Here is a 19,049-nt window from a genome sequence, read left to right on the forward strand (position 1 = left end):
CTAGTCAATTCTATAAAATACTAGAAAATTAAAATTTGATTGATCGGCGGACTATAATTATTTGCGGATTAAAATGAATACTGAAAACACCCTTAGTTTTTAACCAATTTCCTTTTTCAATGCAATGGACGTTAGTTCAATTTTAAATGTTAAATTCAATATTTATTATAATTTAAATATTAAATTTTAAATTTTGAATTTGCGTGGCCAATTCGTCCATTTCATTTTTAATTTTTGAGACAAATTGAAAATGAAATGTCAAATTAAAAATTGACTGTCGTTGCTTGCTCTTACAATATTCCATTACATTGAAAATAGAAATTGATTGAAGATCAATTGTTATTTCAATATTCGTTTACTTTGCAAATAGATTCAATCTTTCCATCCGTCCAATTTTCGTAAATTATGAATATTAGAATATAGCCTCTGATGCAATTTTCTTTCTTCGTACACTAAATGTAAATAGAAAGTTGCTAGCGTGAGCCATATCTCATAAACAGCATAACGACGCCGCGCAGACGGTCGCCAGTGACTTCAATATTCAATTCTATTGAAAGACGAGAGTTGTGTCTAGCTTAGCCACGCCCAGCCACGCCTCTGGCACGCATGCAATGTAATGCAACTAACTTATTCGTAAGAGACGGACGAGAAAGCCACGCGACCGACCTCTAACAACAAATCGGTAAGCACTTGCACCTGGCTCTCATCAACCGTCACGCCCAAGCATGAGCTGTTCCTTGAGGCGACAAGGTAGCCTCGCAAGCCAGGCTCTTCCGCGCAGTCGCTGAGCTAACCGCACGTGAATCACACGAGGAGGAGGAGCTTTTACCGGAATTGCTCCAGCGCGAGAAGAGCCTGGTCGCTTTCGAGAACGTCATAGTGACGTGGGACCCCCGATCCGGTTTCATAGCTTGATAAAGCTAATTCTATTAGGTAAGCATATGTAGGTATGAAAGTTGAGAACACGCGACATCGCTTCACGCACTTGCTTGTTTTGCACGAAGTACGTAGTGGACATCATCGTTCGCTTCTAGTTCGCATGTAGACAGCTCAGCCATGTAATATTCTGCATTGTCACGACTCCATTTCAGCATTCAGTTTCGCCAACAGCACACCGCCGAATCTAGATCTGCAGCACGGTAGTTTGAGAAATGAACTCATTGTACGCGGTTAGTGTATATATGTAGCAGTCAGAAACCGTGCATTGAAACAAGTCGTACGTAGTACACATGCAACTACAAGTCAACTCTACACTTCCTGAACATGGTAGGTCCACTGCACTGCTGTTTTCCCATGCCTAGATGTTTCCAGTTCACCGTGAGGAGAGTCAATATCGTACAAAAGTGCTGCTTGCTGAGTGGAAAGTACCGTCACATAGACTGCGTTAGCAATACACGCCAATCTGATCATGATGTGGAGAGGTCAACAAGCTCTAGTCCACTGTTTTCATGAACCGTTGAGTGAAACTGGGCCGGCAGTTCTCACACCATTTTCCCCACAGGCTATAGATGTCAGAGTAGACGCGCAGGAGTGGTGAATAGTTCTACGTCTGTTTCAATTCGAGCAAACCTGCAGATGAGTTCAGTAGAACGAAACGTTGCTGGAGAGTGTAGGTTCAGCGGACCAGTCCCATGTAGGCCATTCCTACGCTCATTATTCACCAGCACTTCGTCCATCAACGGCTTCACTGGATTTCGTGTTCACGTGCTCTCCGCGGAGGGCTACCTCTCTGCTTCATGTATCAGCGCAATTACATAAACGAGCTCTTTAGGAAATCGAATTAGCTTTATCAAGCTATGAAACCGGATCGGGGGTCCCACGTCACTATGACGTTCTCGAAAGCGACCAGGCTCTTCTCGCGCTGGAGCAATTCCGGTAAAAGCTCCTCCTCCTCGTGTGATTCACGTGCGGTTAGCGACTGCGCGGAAGAGCCTGGCTTGCGAGGCTAGCGACAAGGGAAGCCTGTTGCATGGAGGCACGCTTACGGCTGCGGGCATCTATAGTCAACGAGATCAACGTCTAGCCTGCACTGGGAAGTTGACGCCTATTCGATTTGGAAAGACTCCAAGCAACTATCTACAGTCCATAGTAAATGTAAATTGAGAGTTCAGTTAATAAGAAAACATCTGATATGCGGCATAATGACACCACGCGGATAGTTCACTTTTATTAGTCAATTACCAATTGCATGGAAGACGAAAATTATTGTACAGTATGTATAGTCTGGCCACTTTCATCCACGCTCATATTTCATTGCATTGAAAAGGAAAACTGATCAAAGATTGAGTGTGCTGTTTGAGTCCACAAATAACTTTAAATTGTACCGATTAGTCAAATTTTTCTAACCTATAGAATATTAAAATTGCAAGCAACTAATTTTTAATTTAATATTTATTAATGCAAGCGTATAGTGAAAATATAATAGACAAACCTCACCCTGTTGGATACTGCATGTGGCTAGAAAGAGACTTAGTCTGTAATTAATGATTTACATGGAGAAAGCCAGGAGTCACTCCGTAATTAAGTTTCTCTTGTCTTCTTCTTCATTTGTTAGTTGCAGACAACAAGTGTCGAATAAAGACTCTCTAATAAAGAAAAAATGACACTTTTCAAAGACTTGATAATGATTAATTAACTGCAAACCCAAAATTACTAGAGGTGATAGAGTGCATTATGAAAAACCACCATCTATACGCACATAAGAAAAAGACGACGTAAGTGCATGTGTGCACGCTGACTATATACGCAAATCCAAGATGTTGTGTCAGAGATTATGTAAGTTTTAATTAATATGGAAGGAGGACTGTGGTAAAGTCAGTCTACTAAGTCAGTCTACTAAGTGTTCTACACGTGTAAGAGGATTTCCCGAGAGGCAATCATACGAAGTCCCTATATCTAAAAATTTTAGACGTGCTTAGGTATCGACAATCCAATCAATTGTAGAAATAGAGTGAGTTGCAGCGAGTGTTTAGCGCATACAAGATCTAAACGACATGTTGTAACTCTACCAAAGACTTTAGACACTGCAGGCGTTGTCTAGATTTAGAAACGTACGTGGGAGAGTAGGCACTTCAATTGGTTTTGTGGAGCTCAAAAATGCAGCCTTAATAAGAACACAGGTAAACAACCTTCAAAAACTAGATTCTCTGCGGCAGATAAATATAATTATGAATCTCCAGTTTCCCATACAGTACCTGCATGAGGTACCTCTGCCGTGGCCGAGAAGGGTCATGCAAAGTCGGTTTTTTGCAAAGTCGGTTTTTTGCAAGGTCGGTTTTTTGCAAACTCGGTTTTTTGCAAGGTCGGTTTTTTGCAAGGTCGGTGGCCGAGAAGGGTCATGCAAAGTCGGTTTTTTGCAAAGTCGGTTTTTGCAAGGTCGGTTTTTTGCAAACTCGGTTTTTTGCAAGGTCGGTTTTTTGCAAGGTCGGTGGCCGAGAAGGGTCAAGCAAGGTCGGTTTTTTGCAAAGTCGGTTTTTTGCAAGGTCGGGTTTTTGCAAGGTCGGGTTTTTGCAAGGTCGGGTTTTTGCAAGGTCGGGTTTTGCAGTGACAAGCTACTGCCGTGATACTGTGGCTGTTTGTATTTACGTTGCTAGTCTGAAAAGAACTGCTCTAGCTGTTGTAGGGTGCCAATACGGTCTCGCCCACGCATTTCTCACGCCTACTCCCCGCAATGTTTTCTTTCTGACGACACTCACGCAGTGATTGTTCAAAGGGAACGATCTGAGACGTGAAAATGGCTCGCTAGATTTGATACTTTTATGGAGATGTAATTTCTTGCTGAGTTTCGTGGCTGTTTACGAGCAATTTGTGTAGAGCTCTGCAAGAACATTTCGTGTAACACGCACGTTTCCTGGCAACCATTTGCCACCCAAGTCTGATATCCAACACCTGGCTGCTCTGCAATTCAATCTAGCTAAGTCAGCCAACAACCTCAACACACTGCATGTTTCTACATGTTTCCAGGGGCGGATCCAGGCATGGGCGCGAGGGGCGCGTGCCACCTTTCGGGCAGACTAAGGGTGCGTTCGAATACTAGTTCCAGTTCTAGAACTGGAACTGCCAGAACTGTTGGAACTCTTGCTAGCAATCGAACGCTTAGAACTGTCAGCAAGTTGAGCATGCGCAAAGGCTCATACTTCCTGTTAGCGTCAATTCGAAGTAGCATGACGTTTCGACTCCATTTGTTGTAGTCTGTTCGAACATCAGCAGTGCTTTCGCTTTCGGTTTTTTGGAGCTGCTCGCGCCAAGAAGGTCACTGTAATCAGTCCCAAATGTCGTTCTTCTGGTGTTCTGCAAGCCAATGGTCGCCACAAGTGTTCATTATAACAAACAAGAAGGTCCACAACGGCCTCAGCATCTGTACCCGTCATTTCACTTCGTCAACCTCCGGGAATTTTGCATTTAGGGCGTGACAGTTCCAACAATTCCAGCTCGCTAGGCAGAACTGCTAGAACTGTTCTGACAGTTCTAGAACTGTCAGAACTACCAATCGAACGCTATACTCCCCCCTACAATTCCAGTTCTAGAACTAGTATTCAAACGCACCCTTAGTCTCTATGTCTCTAGACGCAGTGTCATACTATGTAAGAATTTATGTATGAATCTACCAGTTTCAATATTGTAAAGGCTTTTTGATTCTCTTTACACTGACAATCTCTGCGTACGACGTTGATTTGTGCGTATTAATTAGTATGCCAAAGTCATCTTTCAAAATCAGAAGCGGTGTGATCTCGTTGTTCGATCTTGCATTCAGTGATTGTGACTACACTTACGGTACATACACATTACATGTGCGTTCGCGTGTGTGCTTGTGTCATTTATTCTTGCATAGGATGCAGCTTGGCTCCCCTTCTTAGTTAAACAACTTTCTGACCACGCCCACAATTGACAAAAAAAGAGAATTGCTATACTTTGTTGCCAGAACTAATTAATGTGCATATATTCAATAAACGCTATTAAAAATTTATAAACCATCACACAGTTTTCTGAAGCTATGTCTGCAGCTCTGATTCCCATCACACTAAGACAACTCTGAGCGGCGTCTTCAAACTTTTGGCTATAGAAGCTAGGCTCAACAGAGGCCAGTTGCTCATAAGCCTCGCCAAACACCTCAGAATCAATAGGGCACAAGTAGTCCTGCATTCCTGTAATTACAACACACACGCACACAAGTAGGGCATCGTTGATGATGATACCCTCCGTCTTGTAGCCTCTGGCCACAAAGACGGTCTAAACTAATGACACACACACACACACACACACACACACACACACACACACACACACACACACACACACACACACACACACACACACACACACACGCGCGCGCGCGCGCGCGCGCGCACAATTATAACAGGTACATGCTTTATATATATATATATATATATATATATATATATATATATATATATGTCCATTAGCAATTACAAACAATTCATCATGCGCGCACCAGTTAGCTGAGGCAAAGCAAAGATATCCTCTGGAATGCCGCCGGGACATTGACCAGTTTTCGTCTTCCTCATTCTGTGGGTGTTCCACCACTGACGAAATGCGTCCAGTTCTGCTTCTAGAACGCCAGAGAATGCATACCATAAACAACACCTGTACATAAACGCATTTAGAACGCTGTAACCAAAACGGAATAATAGTGCACATTTTCAGTTCATCGTTGGGACATATCCATCCACCATTCATTAGCTCTTGAAATTTTGAAATCCACTGGTCACTCATCTGTGCTCGCAAGTGGGACCAAAGACCTTCTATTCTCTAGAAGAAATTAAAAACTGAAACATGTACAGTACAGTCGATCCGCCAAGTGCGCTACGGCGCTCTCTAGATTTTCTAGCGAGGGCATCCGCGCCCCCGCAACAGAGTACACGTGGATGGTTGGGCACTCGAGGAAGAAAGTAATCAATAAATAATCATATGTACGTCCTCGGACAGTCAGATACTCGATATCCGAGACTGCAGTGTACGGGTACTCTAGAGCCACACAGACATCTTTTTTGGATTATCGCATCGACGTAGAAGCTCTCTTCCAATTCGCGTGTCTAGTCGTTGCGTGGGATGGACATTCTGAAAGAATCGACTACTTCAAGAGAACGAGCGTGACACACACTACGGCACTTTCCAAGATGGTGGGGACATTATTCGCCTGTACTGCAACGGTATTGTCGAATTCGAACCCCTCAACAGACGGTTTTGCACAGATCTTTTTCGCGAACGACTACGGGCAGTTTGGAGGTATGACACAGCTAATGCAAGACGTTTCGTTCCTTCGGAAATTAGTCACATCAAACGTACTTTCAGTGCACCAGAAATGTTTTTTCTTTGTTTTCTCTAACTTGTAAGAACTATAGTGTGATGTAGTTGTCAACTACACCTAGATTCTGTTCAGTGTATGGTCACCGCTCTAACATTCATAAAACTCCATAACACAAACATTGCACACGCAAGCTTATGAACCAAGCAAAGACAATAATTTGAAGTACTCCGTGTCTCAATTCTATCAAGTGATTTCACGTTAGTTGGAGTAGATCTTTCCAGGTCTTTGCTGTCAAATGAGCTCTGTGACATCTCAGTAACCTTGAAATGACACAACATCTCATGAAGACATAGTACACAGAACTTGTTTGTGTGCATATACATTATTTATTATTATAATTTCTCATTATTATTATTGCTGTTGTTGTTAAGATAGTCTACAACTCATTACAAAACATTTATTTAGAATAAATAAATTAAAACTTATTTCAACAGCCTCTAGGAAATGACTCTCTCTGATAAATTTGGATTTTTGAAGAAGTAAATGGACTTTCTTCTGGTCGCACAAATGATGAACACACGAGTACAATGATAGCATGAAAGCCACAACAGTCAATAGATACTTGGCGACAAAGAATCAGATGATGAGGGCTCTTCTTCCTCAAATTCTCTTGGCACATCTGCATCCATTTGCACACATATGCAAAAAATTTCCCACTTCCTTCTCAACTATCTACTACACTTTGGAAACAAGCAAGACTGCATATCAAGCTGAGATGACGTCATGATCCACTCCTTGAATTCTTCATTCCAGTTGTCTGGATGACGAAATCTGCCTCCACAAACACTACATGACACACAATTCCTCCCTGGGTGAACACCCTCTCCTCTCTTCCACCTGCTCATTTTAGTGTTGAAAAACACTGGAAAACCTAGGACTATTCTTGCAATACAAATTTTATTGTCAAAGTTAGAAAACGGCAAAAAGAGTAGGCATAGTTGTCACCTACCTCTGGCTGTTGCAGTAAATAAAATCCAAGAACTATTGGTAAATACAACTACACAACTAGAAACGCGACCCAGATCAAGAAAGTCGCTGAACAGACACAAGATAATCAGCTCTAATCGATTGCAAATCGAGAAGCCCGCCAACTACTTCTCAGGCGCAGAAATGTGGTCTCTACACACTTCTCCGTGCGTGACCACGGTCGCTAGGTGGGGCGCTTTGCTACACCTGAATTGGTGAAAAACGCCAGTGCACACAACATCATAAAATCACCAGTAACGTTAATTCGTGTCTCTACTTGTTACATGCGATTTCAAACAGAAATAGCCCAAGAAACAAAAGTGCACAGACAAAGAAGTCACCTACCCCCCCCGGAGGTGTTCGCGCTCCTTCCCATCTGAAACGCAGCTGATTCCAGTCAAACTCGTAGAAATGATAGATATTTAACAATATCCATAGTTTCAGCACACGTTGCTGGTTGTAACGGTCCTCGTTTTTGCTAAAACGATCAGGCGTCTTCGCTGCAGCAAGCGCATAATCCCCGGATATTAGAAAATAAATTTTGACCTCGCCTACGCAAATAACGCACTTGCCAGGTCGACTGTGCAGAAACATGTGCAGTGACTGTGTGTTGACGGTGTTGGCTGACTTAGCTAGATTGAATTACAGAGCAGCCAGGTGTTGGATATCAGACTTGGGTGGCAAATGGTTGCCAGGAAACGTGCGTGTTACACGAAATGTTCTTGCAGAGTTCTACACAAATTGCTCGTAAACAGCCACGAAACTCAGCAAGATACTACATCTCCATAAAAGTATCAAATCTAGCGAGCCATTTTCACGTCTCAGACCGTTCTCTTTGAACAATCACTGCGTGAGTGTCGTCAGAAAGAAAACATTGCGGGGAGTAGGCGTGAGAAATGCGTGGGCGAAACCGTATTGGCACCCTACAACAGCTAGAGCAGTTCTTTTCAGACTAGCAACGTAAATACAAACAGCCACAGTATCACGGCAGTAGCTTGTCACTGCAAAACCCGACCTTGCAAAAAACCGACCTTGCAAAAACCCGACCTTGCAAAAAACCGAGTTTGCAAAAAACCGAGTTTGCAAAAAACCGAGTTTGCAAAAAACCGACTTTGCAAAAAACCGAGTTTGCAAAAAACCGAGTTTGCAAAAAACCGACTTTGCAAAAAACCGACCTTGCATGACCCTTCTCGGCCACGGCAGACGCGAGGTAAAGATGCGTGCAATCCATGATGACAATGTTGATACAGAGGAGTAGACAATATGGGTAGAGGAAGACATCACAACTGTCTGTCTGTCTGTCTGTCTGTCTGTCTGTCTGTCTGTCTGTCTGTCTGTCTGTCTGTCATTAATGCTATAATTTCTACCTATAAAGGCGACCTGTCTCTTCTCCACTTAAGTGTTGTATTGGCTCTATGACAAATGTGTGTGCCAACTGCGGCGCTATGAAGTGGAAAGGAGAAGCACCTGGCATGTGTTGTCCCCCGGGCGAAGCCGGGCATTGGAGCTTGTAATATATAAAGGAAAGTAGGCTCATGGGCGCAGCCATTTTGAATTTTTGTTTCGTAATTGCTCGCAAACTGCTATTCCTTTCCGGTCCTTATTTAGCACATAACCTTCTCTACTTTCGTAAAGCAACTGGTGTTCGCGGTGGCCAGTACCGTGTACTTTGCTTTGTGTTGTTGTTTTTTTTTGAAAATCGTGACGTCACAAAAAGTTTGTTCCTTATGCGCTCGCAAACCGCTGCACTTCCTTGCTTCTCCTTTAGCATGCAGCCTTTTCTCAGTTTGCAATAGCAACTGGTGACGTTTTCGGTAGTCTGTGTCCTATACCTAGGCATTGCTGGCGTTCATCTGTACTTCTTGATGTCATCCTATGGCTACTCATTGTTGCGTCACCTATTGTGACGTCACAAACGCTCTGCTGTTTTGGCTAAAGCGCGACAAAAAGTTGTCATTACAGAAAACTCGCCTGCACACTGTCAAAATGCCTCCCAAAAAAGCGCTCTCTGTCTGCTATTTCGTCAAAGGCAAAGCGACGAAAGTTATCACTGCGACAGGAAAAAGATAACGAAGCTACTCGCCGGCTTGGCTCACAGCGCCAGCGCAGTGCCCGTCGACGGATCGCGAAAGCTACTACTAAAACTTCTTCTCCAGTCAATGAAAGCGCTAATGATGAGTACCGCTGTCTTTCTCAACACGCGCTTAGCACGTGCGTCAATAATCACGTACATCTAAAATATTCTTATACTTTCTAACCAAGTTGTCTCCTTTTTGGAACTGTGTCTATGTAGGCAATGCATACCGTCATCAATGCTTATGGAAAATCATAGTTATAGCAATACCACAAACGGTCCTTTGGCGTACAGGTTCTTCTCTATCTTGCATGTCGCCGTCATTTACTAGACTTTTCTATTAGATATCTTACACTGAAGCCTACTCCTAACAACATTGGCAAAATGAACATCAAGTGCAAACATTGCGAAGCACTGACATGAAAGAAAGAACCACCAGGCATCTGCTGCAGTGGCGGAAAAGTTTTGTTACCCGCCATACCCAAACCGCCTACCCCATTGGTCGATCTCCTTTGGGAATAATCAGTTGAAGCGCAGCATTTCCTCTCGAACACGCGAGCGTATAACTCGGCTTTTCAGATGACGTCCTTTGGATGCGATGAAATTAAAGCTTGCACCGGTTGGAATTCCTGTTTCAAAGTTCAGAGACAAATCTATCATTCTATCGGAAGTCTTGCTCCTCCAGAAAATTCTACTGCTAAATTTGCTCAAATTTACTTTGTTGGTGACGATAAATTCCAATCTTCTCTACGTCAAACAGTCATACAAGGCCTAAGATCAGACATTGTCGACCAACTACAACACATGCTTCATCAGTCCAACTCTTACGCTCGAAGCCTAAAAATGGCCGTAGACATTTTGTCAAGTCACAGTCAGGAATTTAAAGTCATCATTGATGCCGATAAGCGACCATCTGGCGAGCACGAAAGAAGATTCAATGCGCCGTTATGCAACGAAGTTGGCGTTCTAATGCTTGGTGAAGAACACGGGAAAAGAGACATTGTTCTTCGCCACAATGATGAAAGCCTTCAAAGAGTCGACGAAACCCATCACAGTTACGACCCTTTGCAATAGCCCCTTCTTTTCCTCGCGGAGAAGATGGTTACTCTTTCGGATATAAATAAAAGAATGGGCAAAAGGTGTCTTCAATGAAATTGTATGCTTTTCGATTCATGATTCGTTCGAGTCCTGATTTCAACACTCTTCATCGCTTTCGAAAACTTATGCAACAATTTGTTGTCGATATGTATGCAAAAGTTGAAACCGAACGCCTCCGGTTTGTCGGATCATGTCAAAGGAACTGCGTGCTGAATCATATGCTGAATTCACTGATGCACTTTTGCAAGGTTGGATTTACTCTAGATACAGTATGTGCAATTGTTGAAAATTCACTCTTTTCTAGACGATGCAAATCCAGCAAACATTGGTCGAAAAGTCATCCTCCCCAGTTCTTTTGTCGGGGGCCTCGCTATATGCACGAATGGACCCATAATGCTATGTCTTATGTCCGTAAGCTTGGTCGGCCTTCTCTTTTCGTAACGATGACCTGCAACCCTTCGTGGCCCGAAATCACAAACGAGCTCTTTTATGGGCAATTACCTCATCATCGCCCGGACATCGATGCACGAGTTTTTCACCTTAAGCAAAGAGCGCTTATGGCCCAAATCACGATTTGCCGAATTTTTGGAGATGTGATCGCATATGTCTGCTCCATCGAATGGCAGAAAAGAGGCCTTCCCCACGCTCACATTCTAGTTTGGTTAGCTGCCAAAAACAAAATTCATGCCAATTTAATTTATTTTGTCATTTCTGCTGAAATATCTGAAAAAGCAACCAATCCGCGACTTCACAAAATTGTCATGGCCAACATGATCCACGGACTATGCGGACCTCTCAACAAAAATTTGCCTTGCATGGTTGACAACTACTGCTCAAAGCATTTTCCAAAGAATTTCTGCCGTGAAACTCAATATTCCAATGACGGATATCCACTTTATCGTCGTCGCTCTCCCGATGAAGGTGGTTACACTGGAGTTAAAAAATTAAAGGCAAAGACCATCAGATCGACAACAGATGTGTAGTCCCCTACTCTCCCTACCTATGCGACATGTTCCAATGTCATATCAACGTCGAAGTGTGCAACAGCATCAAAGCAATCAAGTACGTCATCAAATACGTAAGTAAAGGCACCGACATGGCTGCGTTCGCTTTGACAAGAAACAATCCTCGCGATGAAGTTGACCTTTACCAAGCCGCTCGATATGTCAGCTGCAGCGAGGCGTGCTGGAGATTGTTCGGCTTTAGCATTCATGAGCGTTATCCTGCAGTTGTCACTCGTCAGGTTCATCTTCCAAACGGACAGAGTTTTGTTCAATGCAAGCAATGCTCACTAGGTTGCCGGAAATCCGCCCAAAACAACCCTTACTGCATATTTTGAACTCTGCAAGTCCTACCGTACTCCTGAGTTTCGAGATCCAACCCCTGATGAAAAATTCGTTCAAAGTCTTTTATACGTCAACGTTCCAGAGTACTTCGTTTTCGATAGCAGCAAAACCTGGAAGCCGAGAAGACAAGGGCGGGCAGTCACCGACGAGGACCATCGACTAACAAACTTCAAGAGATCTTCTGCAATTGGTCGTGTCTACACCGTTCACCCGAAGCAAGACGAATGCTTCTTCGTCCGCCTTCTCCTCCACACAGTAAAAGGATGTTGTTCTTTTGGAGATTTGCGAACAGTCAATGGTGAAGTTAAACCGATCTTTAAGGAAGCTTGCCGTTGCCTTGATCTCCTTGAAGACGATAGTCATTGGATATCGGCTATAGAAGAAGCAGCTGTATACGCAAATGCTTCCTCTCTTCGCACCCTTTTGCGTTACTACTCACTAACTGTCATGTTTCCGATCCTGTCACTATCTGAAACAATTGCAAAGAATCTATGACTGACGACAATCTTCACCAATGTCAGACATCAGTTCGACGAGCTGATCTTACTTTTACTCAAGCAATGTTTACGAAGCTCTTTGTCGTTTGGAAGACATCGTTTTGCAAATGAGCCGAAAAGTCCTTCCAGACGTCGGTCTTCCAGCCGTGTTTAGATCAGGTTACCCCTATTTTAAAATTACACAAAACTATAAGACTTACAGATTAGTTGTATCTAGCTGCATGTTTGGTTAGATGATTCGCACCTATCTAACGAGCTTCTTAACGAAACATCTTACAACATCGAACAATTTCGACGATATGTTAATGAGAAAGAAGTAACGCTTACCGAAGACTAACGACAAATTTACGACCGTATCATTGAATTAGCCGACCAGAACAACGGAGGCTTTCTCTTTATCGACGCTCCAGGTGGAACTGGAAAAACTTATCTAACAAATATGACTCTGGCGCAAATAAGAAGTCGAAAAATCGTTGCTATTGCCGTTGCCAGCAGTGGAGTAGCCGCTCAACTTTTATTCAATGGACGTACGGCTCATTCTACTTTTAAAATTCCTCTCAATCTTATGACAACTGACGAACCAACATGCAACATCAAACACGAATCGACGACAGCAAGTCTACTTAGACAGTGCAAAGTCATTTTCTGGGACGAAGTACAAAGAGGTACTTCAATAAAAGTCTAATACGTATGTCCACATGTCTGTATGTATATGTATGTATGTATGTATATATGTATGCTTAATTAAACGGGTTTATCAGAAAGTTTTGGGTGTCTCCGCTTAGATAACCGAATTTTATTATGCCCCAGGAGTCTAGACGCTGGAATTGCGTTCATTCATTAACTTAATTAATTGGCCCGGGCGAAGAACGGGCTGCATGGCTTATATATATATATATATATATATATATATATATATATATATATATATATATATAAACACCACCGATTTTAGTAGTAGTAGTAGTAGTAGTAGTAGTATATATATATAGAAATATATATATATATATATATATATATATATATAGTGTAAATCAATTCATTTTGCAAGCAAATACATTTAGCAATCTGAAGCCAAACTCTTTTCACAATCAATTTAATTTGGCAAAACTGAAATTGCCTGTGACTGCTATACAAGGACTTCGCTACGAAATGCCTTGTTCAATCATAGAGGCACGATATCAATATCGTCGGCTATAACCACAGTTACGATCATCACTGACTACTGAGAATGTCTCACAAACCCACTTTGTTTAGCATGTGTTTTCTCGTATAAAGCCAAACACAACACCTATGCACAAACAACCACATGGTTTTAACACATGCAATATACTAATATGTTGATGTTGACTGCCTAGCTATAAGTTGTCGATAACAACTTCAGCAAGTTATTAACTTGGAAAATTCGCCAGTCCTGGCAAAATTTACAAAATTCAAAACTATTTCATTTACATTATTAATTCTGTCATGACATATTATTTATACGTACTACTCATTTTGTGATTTCAATTGGACAGGCACCATAACAAAGTCCACAACAGAGCATACAACATATGACAAAATCATTGAGGTAATTAACACACTATAAGAATACCAATTGTAATAGGATGTAATTAGATTATACACTTGTATAAGTAGTGATCATATATCACAATACAATCAGTCCTATAATGTATGTCTAAAGAGCACATTGCATGTTACATGGTGACACGAGTGGAGCTACACGCAGCCGAGAGAAGACAGATAAACGAGCGAAATGGTTGAACAAGTGGAATTCCCGTTGCAACTAGCTGAAGAAGCACACATAGAAGCAGCTCGTCCGCTCAGATTGCAGAGCAGGATACCGCTCCCAAAGCCACTTGTCGTGAGGGGAAACATATCCCAATCGTGGCGCGAATTTCGACAGATTTGGGATTCATACGAGATCCTGGCCAACCTCAAACTACCAGATATGAAGGAGCACAGGATCGCTACATTCATAACGTGCATAGGACAAGATGCTCTTAGAATATACAATGCACTGCCATTCGCAAACGATGCGGACAAGAGGGACCTGGATAAAGTTCTTGAAGAAATGGAGAAGTATTGCCTCGGGGAAACTAATGTCTATGAACGTTTCCGTTTCAACCAGAAAGCTCAAAGAGAGGGTGAGTCTTTTGATCAATTCTTGACAGACCTCAAAGAATTGGCCAAGACGTGTCAATTCGGACTGACGCATGATGAGCTACTGAGAGACAAAATAGTAGTAGGTGTTAGAGACGACACATTGAGAAAACAACTACTACAGAAAAAGGAATTAACTTACGCTAGCGACATGTGTATCAGTCTGTCGAGCATGCGAAACGACAGCGGCACATATGAAGGAGATGGGCAACAATGAAACGCAACAGGTTCATGCATTCAGAGCCAAACAGAAGAGCTTTGGCAAGCAACGCAGACAATTGCCACGTGCAGAAATGTCAACACACAAGGAATGCAAATATTGTGGTAAGGACCACAAGTGGGGCAAACAGCACTGTGCTGCGTATGGGAAGTTATGCAAAAAATGCAATAAGCAGAATCATTTTGCACAGATGTGCAGGTCAAGTGCGAAATCCGGAACAAAGCAAGCGGCCGTCCACATGATGCGATATGAGTCCGACAGCATGTATGAAGACAGCAGTGACGATCAACGCTGGAGCAAACAGCAAGTAGTGACATTAACGTTGACGCCGCGTGATGACGAAATCAACGTGTTAGATGGCAGAAGATATGGAAACAAGTTATGTACAACGTTGACAGTTGATGAAACGCCTATCCGATTTCAGATGGATACAAGTGCCACATGCAATGTCATCAGGAAACAAGATATTCCACATAGAAGATTGAATGACTTGCAGCAGACAACACAAACACTTACTCAATACAGTGGAGCAGAGATTAGACCACTTGTGAAGTGCATACTGCGTGTCAAAAATCAGAAGAATGCGCAAACCTATGATGTTCAGTTTGTTGTGGTGGATAATGCAGCTACTACATCCATATTAGGAGCTCAGACATCACAAGCCATGAGTCTAATCAAAGTGGACTATGACAACATCCAGATGATACAAGAGACTGAACAGCCACAGGGGAGAGTCACATGGAGACAAACCATGCTCACGAAAGAAGTGATTACTCAAGAATATGCTGAAGTATTTGAAGGAGAACTTGGCACACTTCCAGGAGTAACACATTTGGACATCGACCCCATGATACAGCCAGTGAAACAGCCACTGAGACGACTTCCAATTGCTATGAAAGACAGATTGAAAGCAGAGTTGCAGAGACTTGAACGCTTAGAGATTATACAGAAAGAAGAGGCATCCACTGATTGGATCTCAAGCTTAGTAGTGGTGAAGAAGCAGAATGGGAAGCTACGAGTCTGTATAGACCCACAACCACTCAACAAAGCATTAAAACGAAGTCAGTATCAAATGCCGATACTAGATGACATTCTACCGGAGCTATCAAAAGCAAAAATTTTCAGCGTGCTAGATGTGAAGAATGGCTATTGGCATGTCTGACTTGATGAACCCTTCAGCAAGCTTACGACATTCAACACACCATATGGGAGATACCGCTGGAATAGATTGCCGTTTGGGATCACGCCAGCACCGGAAATTTTCAAAGGGCACTTGACAATGCAATTCATGGACTTGCCGGAATATACACGATTGCAGACGATATTTTAGTAGTTGGCAGTGGCACAACACATGATGAAGCAAGGAAAGATCATGATGAGAATTTGCTACGACTACTACAGCGATGCAGGAATCAAGGAATAAAGTTGAACAAAGACAAATCCTACATTGCAACACAGAAGGTAGCCTACATGGGACACGTGCTTACGTCTCAAGGGATTAAGCCGGATGATGACAAGATAGAAGCAATAGTGAAGATGCCACCACCACAGGATGTACAGGGAGTGAGGCGACTAATTGGTATGACCAACTACTTATTAAAGTTTATGCCACACCTGTCCGACCTCCTCGAACCACTCCGTCAGCTAACTAAACAACACATCCAGTGGGAATGGACTGATGTCCAGGAAACAGCATTCAATGACATCAAGAGAACAGTAACAACAACACCTGTACTCAGGTACTTTGATCCCAAGGACGAAACAACTATACAGTGTGATGCATCTCAAACAGGACTAGGAGCTGTATTGATGCAATCAGGTCAACCAGTAGCATACACCAGCAGGACTTTAACTGACACTGAGCAACAATATGCTCAGATAGAGAAAGAACTTCTAGCAATTGTGTTCGGAATGGAGAAATTCAACACGTACACCTATGGAAGAATAATCAAAGTAGAAACGGATCACAAACCACTCGAGACGATCCACAGAAAACATTGCACACAGCACCGAAGAGGTTGCAGAGGATGCTTATGCGTTTGCAAAAGTACAGTTTTACCATAGAATACAAACAAGGGAAACAGATGGTATTGGCAGACACATTTTCCAGAGCCTACCTACAACACACACCACGAGACTGTGAACGCATAGAAGTATTCCAAGTAAAACATAACTTGGCAAAAGAGTGTGAACAAATAGATATGCTACAAGATGTTCAGGTGTCACAAGTGAGACTAGCTGACATCAGAAATGCCACAAAGACAGACACGGCCATGCAGCAGCTGAAACAGACGATTCTACAAGGATGGCCCGATAACAAACATACACTACCAGGATCCATTGCTGAATTTTTCAATGTGAGAGATGAACTAGTCATACAGGATGACATCATTCTCAGAGGAAACAGAGTTGTGGTACCAAGAAGTTGCAGCCCGGATATGCTACAGCGGATTCACACATCACACATTGGAGTGAATGGATGCTTGAGGAGAGCCAGGGAGTCATTATACTGGCCAGGGATAACAGCCAAAGTAAAAAACCATGTTAGCCGATGTCACATATGCCGGACCTATGAAACTAGGCAAACAAAAGAAAAGTTGCAAGCTCATGAGATTCCAGACAGGCCACGGGCCAAAGTTGGAGTAGACTTATTTACATTCCAAGGACGTGAATATCTACTCACAACGGACTATTATAGCAACTATTGGGAGACGGACAGATTGTTAACTACTACTTCAGAAGAAGTTGTCAAAAAGCTGAAAGCACACTTTGCTTGATATGGAATACCCGACATACTGATATCAGATAATGGTCCTCAATTCTCTTCCAGTTACTTTCGAACGTTTGTAAGGAAATGGGAGATTACACACAAGACCAGCAGTCCGGGGTATCCACAGTCAAATGGCAAAGTCGAAAACAACATCAAAACAGCGAAAAACCTCATGAAGAAAGCCTATCGAGCAAATGCAGATCCATGGCTGGCGATCTTAGATTTTCGAAACACCGCTACACAAGGTATGACCACTAGTCCAGTCCAAAGGCTGATGAGTCGCAGGACTAGAACACTACTGACGACAGCAACATCATTATTGAAGCCCAAGGTCACTCAGGAGCTTTGAAGCTCTCAGACAATCCAAAGGACGACAAAAGAAATACTATGACAGAACAGCTAGAGACCTACCTGAATTTAAAAAACACCAAACTGTAAGAATTCAACCGTTTGGAAGGTCTCAAGAGTGGCAACAAGCTAAAGTGATTAAACAGCTACCCAACCGATTTTACAACGTTGAGGCAGCCAATGGAAGAACCTACAGAAGAAATCGAGTTCATCTCAGATAATCAAAGGAGACGTTTTGCAAACAGCCAATTGGAGATAGTATGACTGAGCTAGAACTACCCACCAAGCAAACAACACCATCAAAGAAGACTCAAGAAACAACAGCCCCTCCAAGCAAACCAATACCTCAGAGGACAGTTACTACCAGAAGAGGCAGAACAATCAACAAGCCAGTCTATCTAAAAGACTATGTTTTAAAGTAGAAAGAAACTGTTATGTTCTGTTTTGCTTTAGCAGTAATGTAGAGTTGAGATTGTTCCAAGAGTATAGAAGCATACTAAAACAAAAAAGGAAAAGGGGTGTAATAGGATGTAATTAGATTATACACTTGTATAAGTAGTGATCATATATCACAATACAGTCAGTCCTATAGTGTATGTCTAAAGAGCACATTGCATGTTACATCAATAAGTCATTGTTGTACATGCATGTGCCTATGCTAGGGTGTTCTGAACAAAAACATACTGCCATGTCCTGGAACAGTATATATAGAACGTATACCAGAGAGAGAGCCATTTAAAGTCCAATTAAAAGAAGCTAGGAATGCATGTGGACGATGCACATTGACAGACTTCTAGCTTCTGAGGGCAGACAACGATCTGCAGTAAAAGGAGATGGTAGCTGCCACTTCACAGCTATGTCAAAAACAACTCTTTGGAAGAGATACCCTTTACCACCAGCTTAGGGAATTTTTTGCAAGTGTCATAGTGCTTAACCGTGACAGATACCAACAATTTTATATTCCTTCTGAAACAACAACTTTTCAACAACACTAAAAATCCATTCGTCAACTAGGAGTGTGGAGAACGTAGATTGAAATTCAGGCAGCGAGTGACAGCTACCAAATGCCTGTGTATGTGCGCTCTCCCCATTCCACAACTAGACAAATCAGATGGCTACGTTTCAAGCCATCCTACAGTCCTCAAGTACCAGACACGTCACAACTGCCACAGCTGTCTCTGTTGTATACCAATGGTCATATTGAAATAGCACACACTGGTTGTTGTAGTATGGATGTCT

At 42.5% G+C, this 19,049-nt stretch overlaps 4 protein-coding genes across 4 annotated transcripts; 2 read left to right on the plus strand and 2 right to left on the minus strand.

Annotated features, from left to right (window-relative positions):
• Window positions 1-4,922: 4,922 nt before the first annotated feature.
• LOC134177828 (uncharacterized) lies at window positions 4,923-5,791 on the minus strand. Its single transcript, XM_062644609.1, has 3 exons — window positions 5,657-5,791; window positions 5,453-5,604; window positions 4,923-5,144 (listed from the first exon to the last, which is right to left on the minus strand). Exons 1-3 carry the CDS (start codon window positions 5,731-5,733, stop codon window positions 4,924-4,926), a joined length of 450 nt encoding a protein of 149 aa, XP_062500593.1. The 5' UTR covers window positions 5,734-5,791; the 3' UTR covers window position 4,923.
• Window positions 5,792-6,323: 532 nt separating this feature from the next.
• LOC134176947 (uncharacterized) lies at window positions 6,324-8,095 on the minus strand. The gene is made up of 2 exons (XM_062643637.1): window positions 7,640-8,095; window positions 6,324-6,588 (listed from the first exon to the last, which is right to left on the minus strand). The coding sequence occupies exons 1-2, from the start codon at window positions 7,886-7,888 to the stop codon at window positions 6,397-6,399; spliced, it is 441 nt and encodes a 146-aa protein (XP_062499621.1). The 5' UTR covers window positions 7,889-8,095; the 3' UTR covers window positions 6,324-6,396.
• A 3,380-nt stretch (window positions 8,096-11,475) lies between these two features.
• LOC134176977 (uncharacterized) lies at window positions 11,476-12,307 on the plus strand. The gene is made up of 2 exons (XM_062643678.1): window positions 11,476-11,709; window positions 11,762-12,307. The coding sequence occupies exons 1-2, from the start codon at window positions 11,476-11,478 to the stop codon at window positions 12,305-12,307; spliced, it is 780 nt and encodes a 259-aa protein (XP_062499662.1).
• A 2,458-nt stretch (window positions 12,308-14,765) lies between these two features.
• LOC134176978 (uncharacterized protein K02A2.6-like) lies at window positions 14,766-17,469 on the plus strand. The gene is made up of 3 exons (XM_062643679.1): window positions 14,766-15,848; window positions 15,920-16,709; window positions 16,757-17,469. The coding sequence occupies exons 1-3, from the start codon at window positions 14,766-14,768 to the stop codon at window positions 17,467-17,469; spliced, it is 2,586 nt and encodes an 861-aa protein (XP_062499663.1).
• Window positions 17,470-19,049: the final 1,580 nt, after the last annotated feature.

This window comes from Corticium candelabrum, chromosome 3 (assembly GCF_963422355.1).
Source record: "Corticium candelabrum chromosome 3, ooCorCand1.1, whole genome shotgun sequence".
Lineage (NCBI taxonomy): Eukaryota > Metazoa > Porifera > Homoscleromorpha > Homosclerophorida > Plakinidae > Corticium > Corticium candelabrum.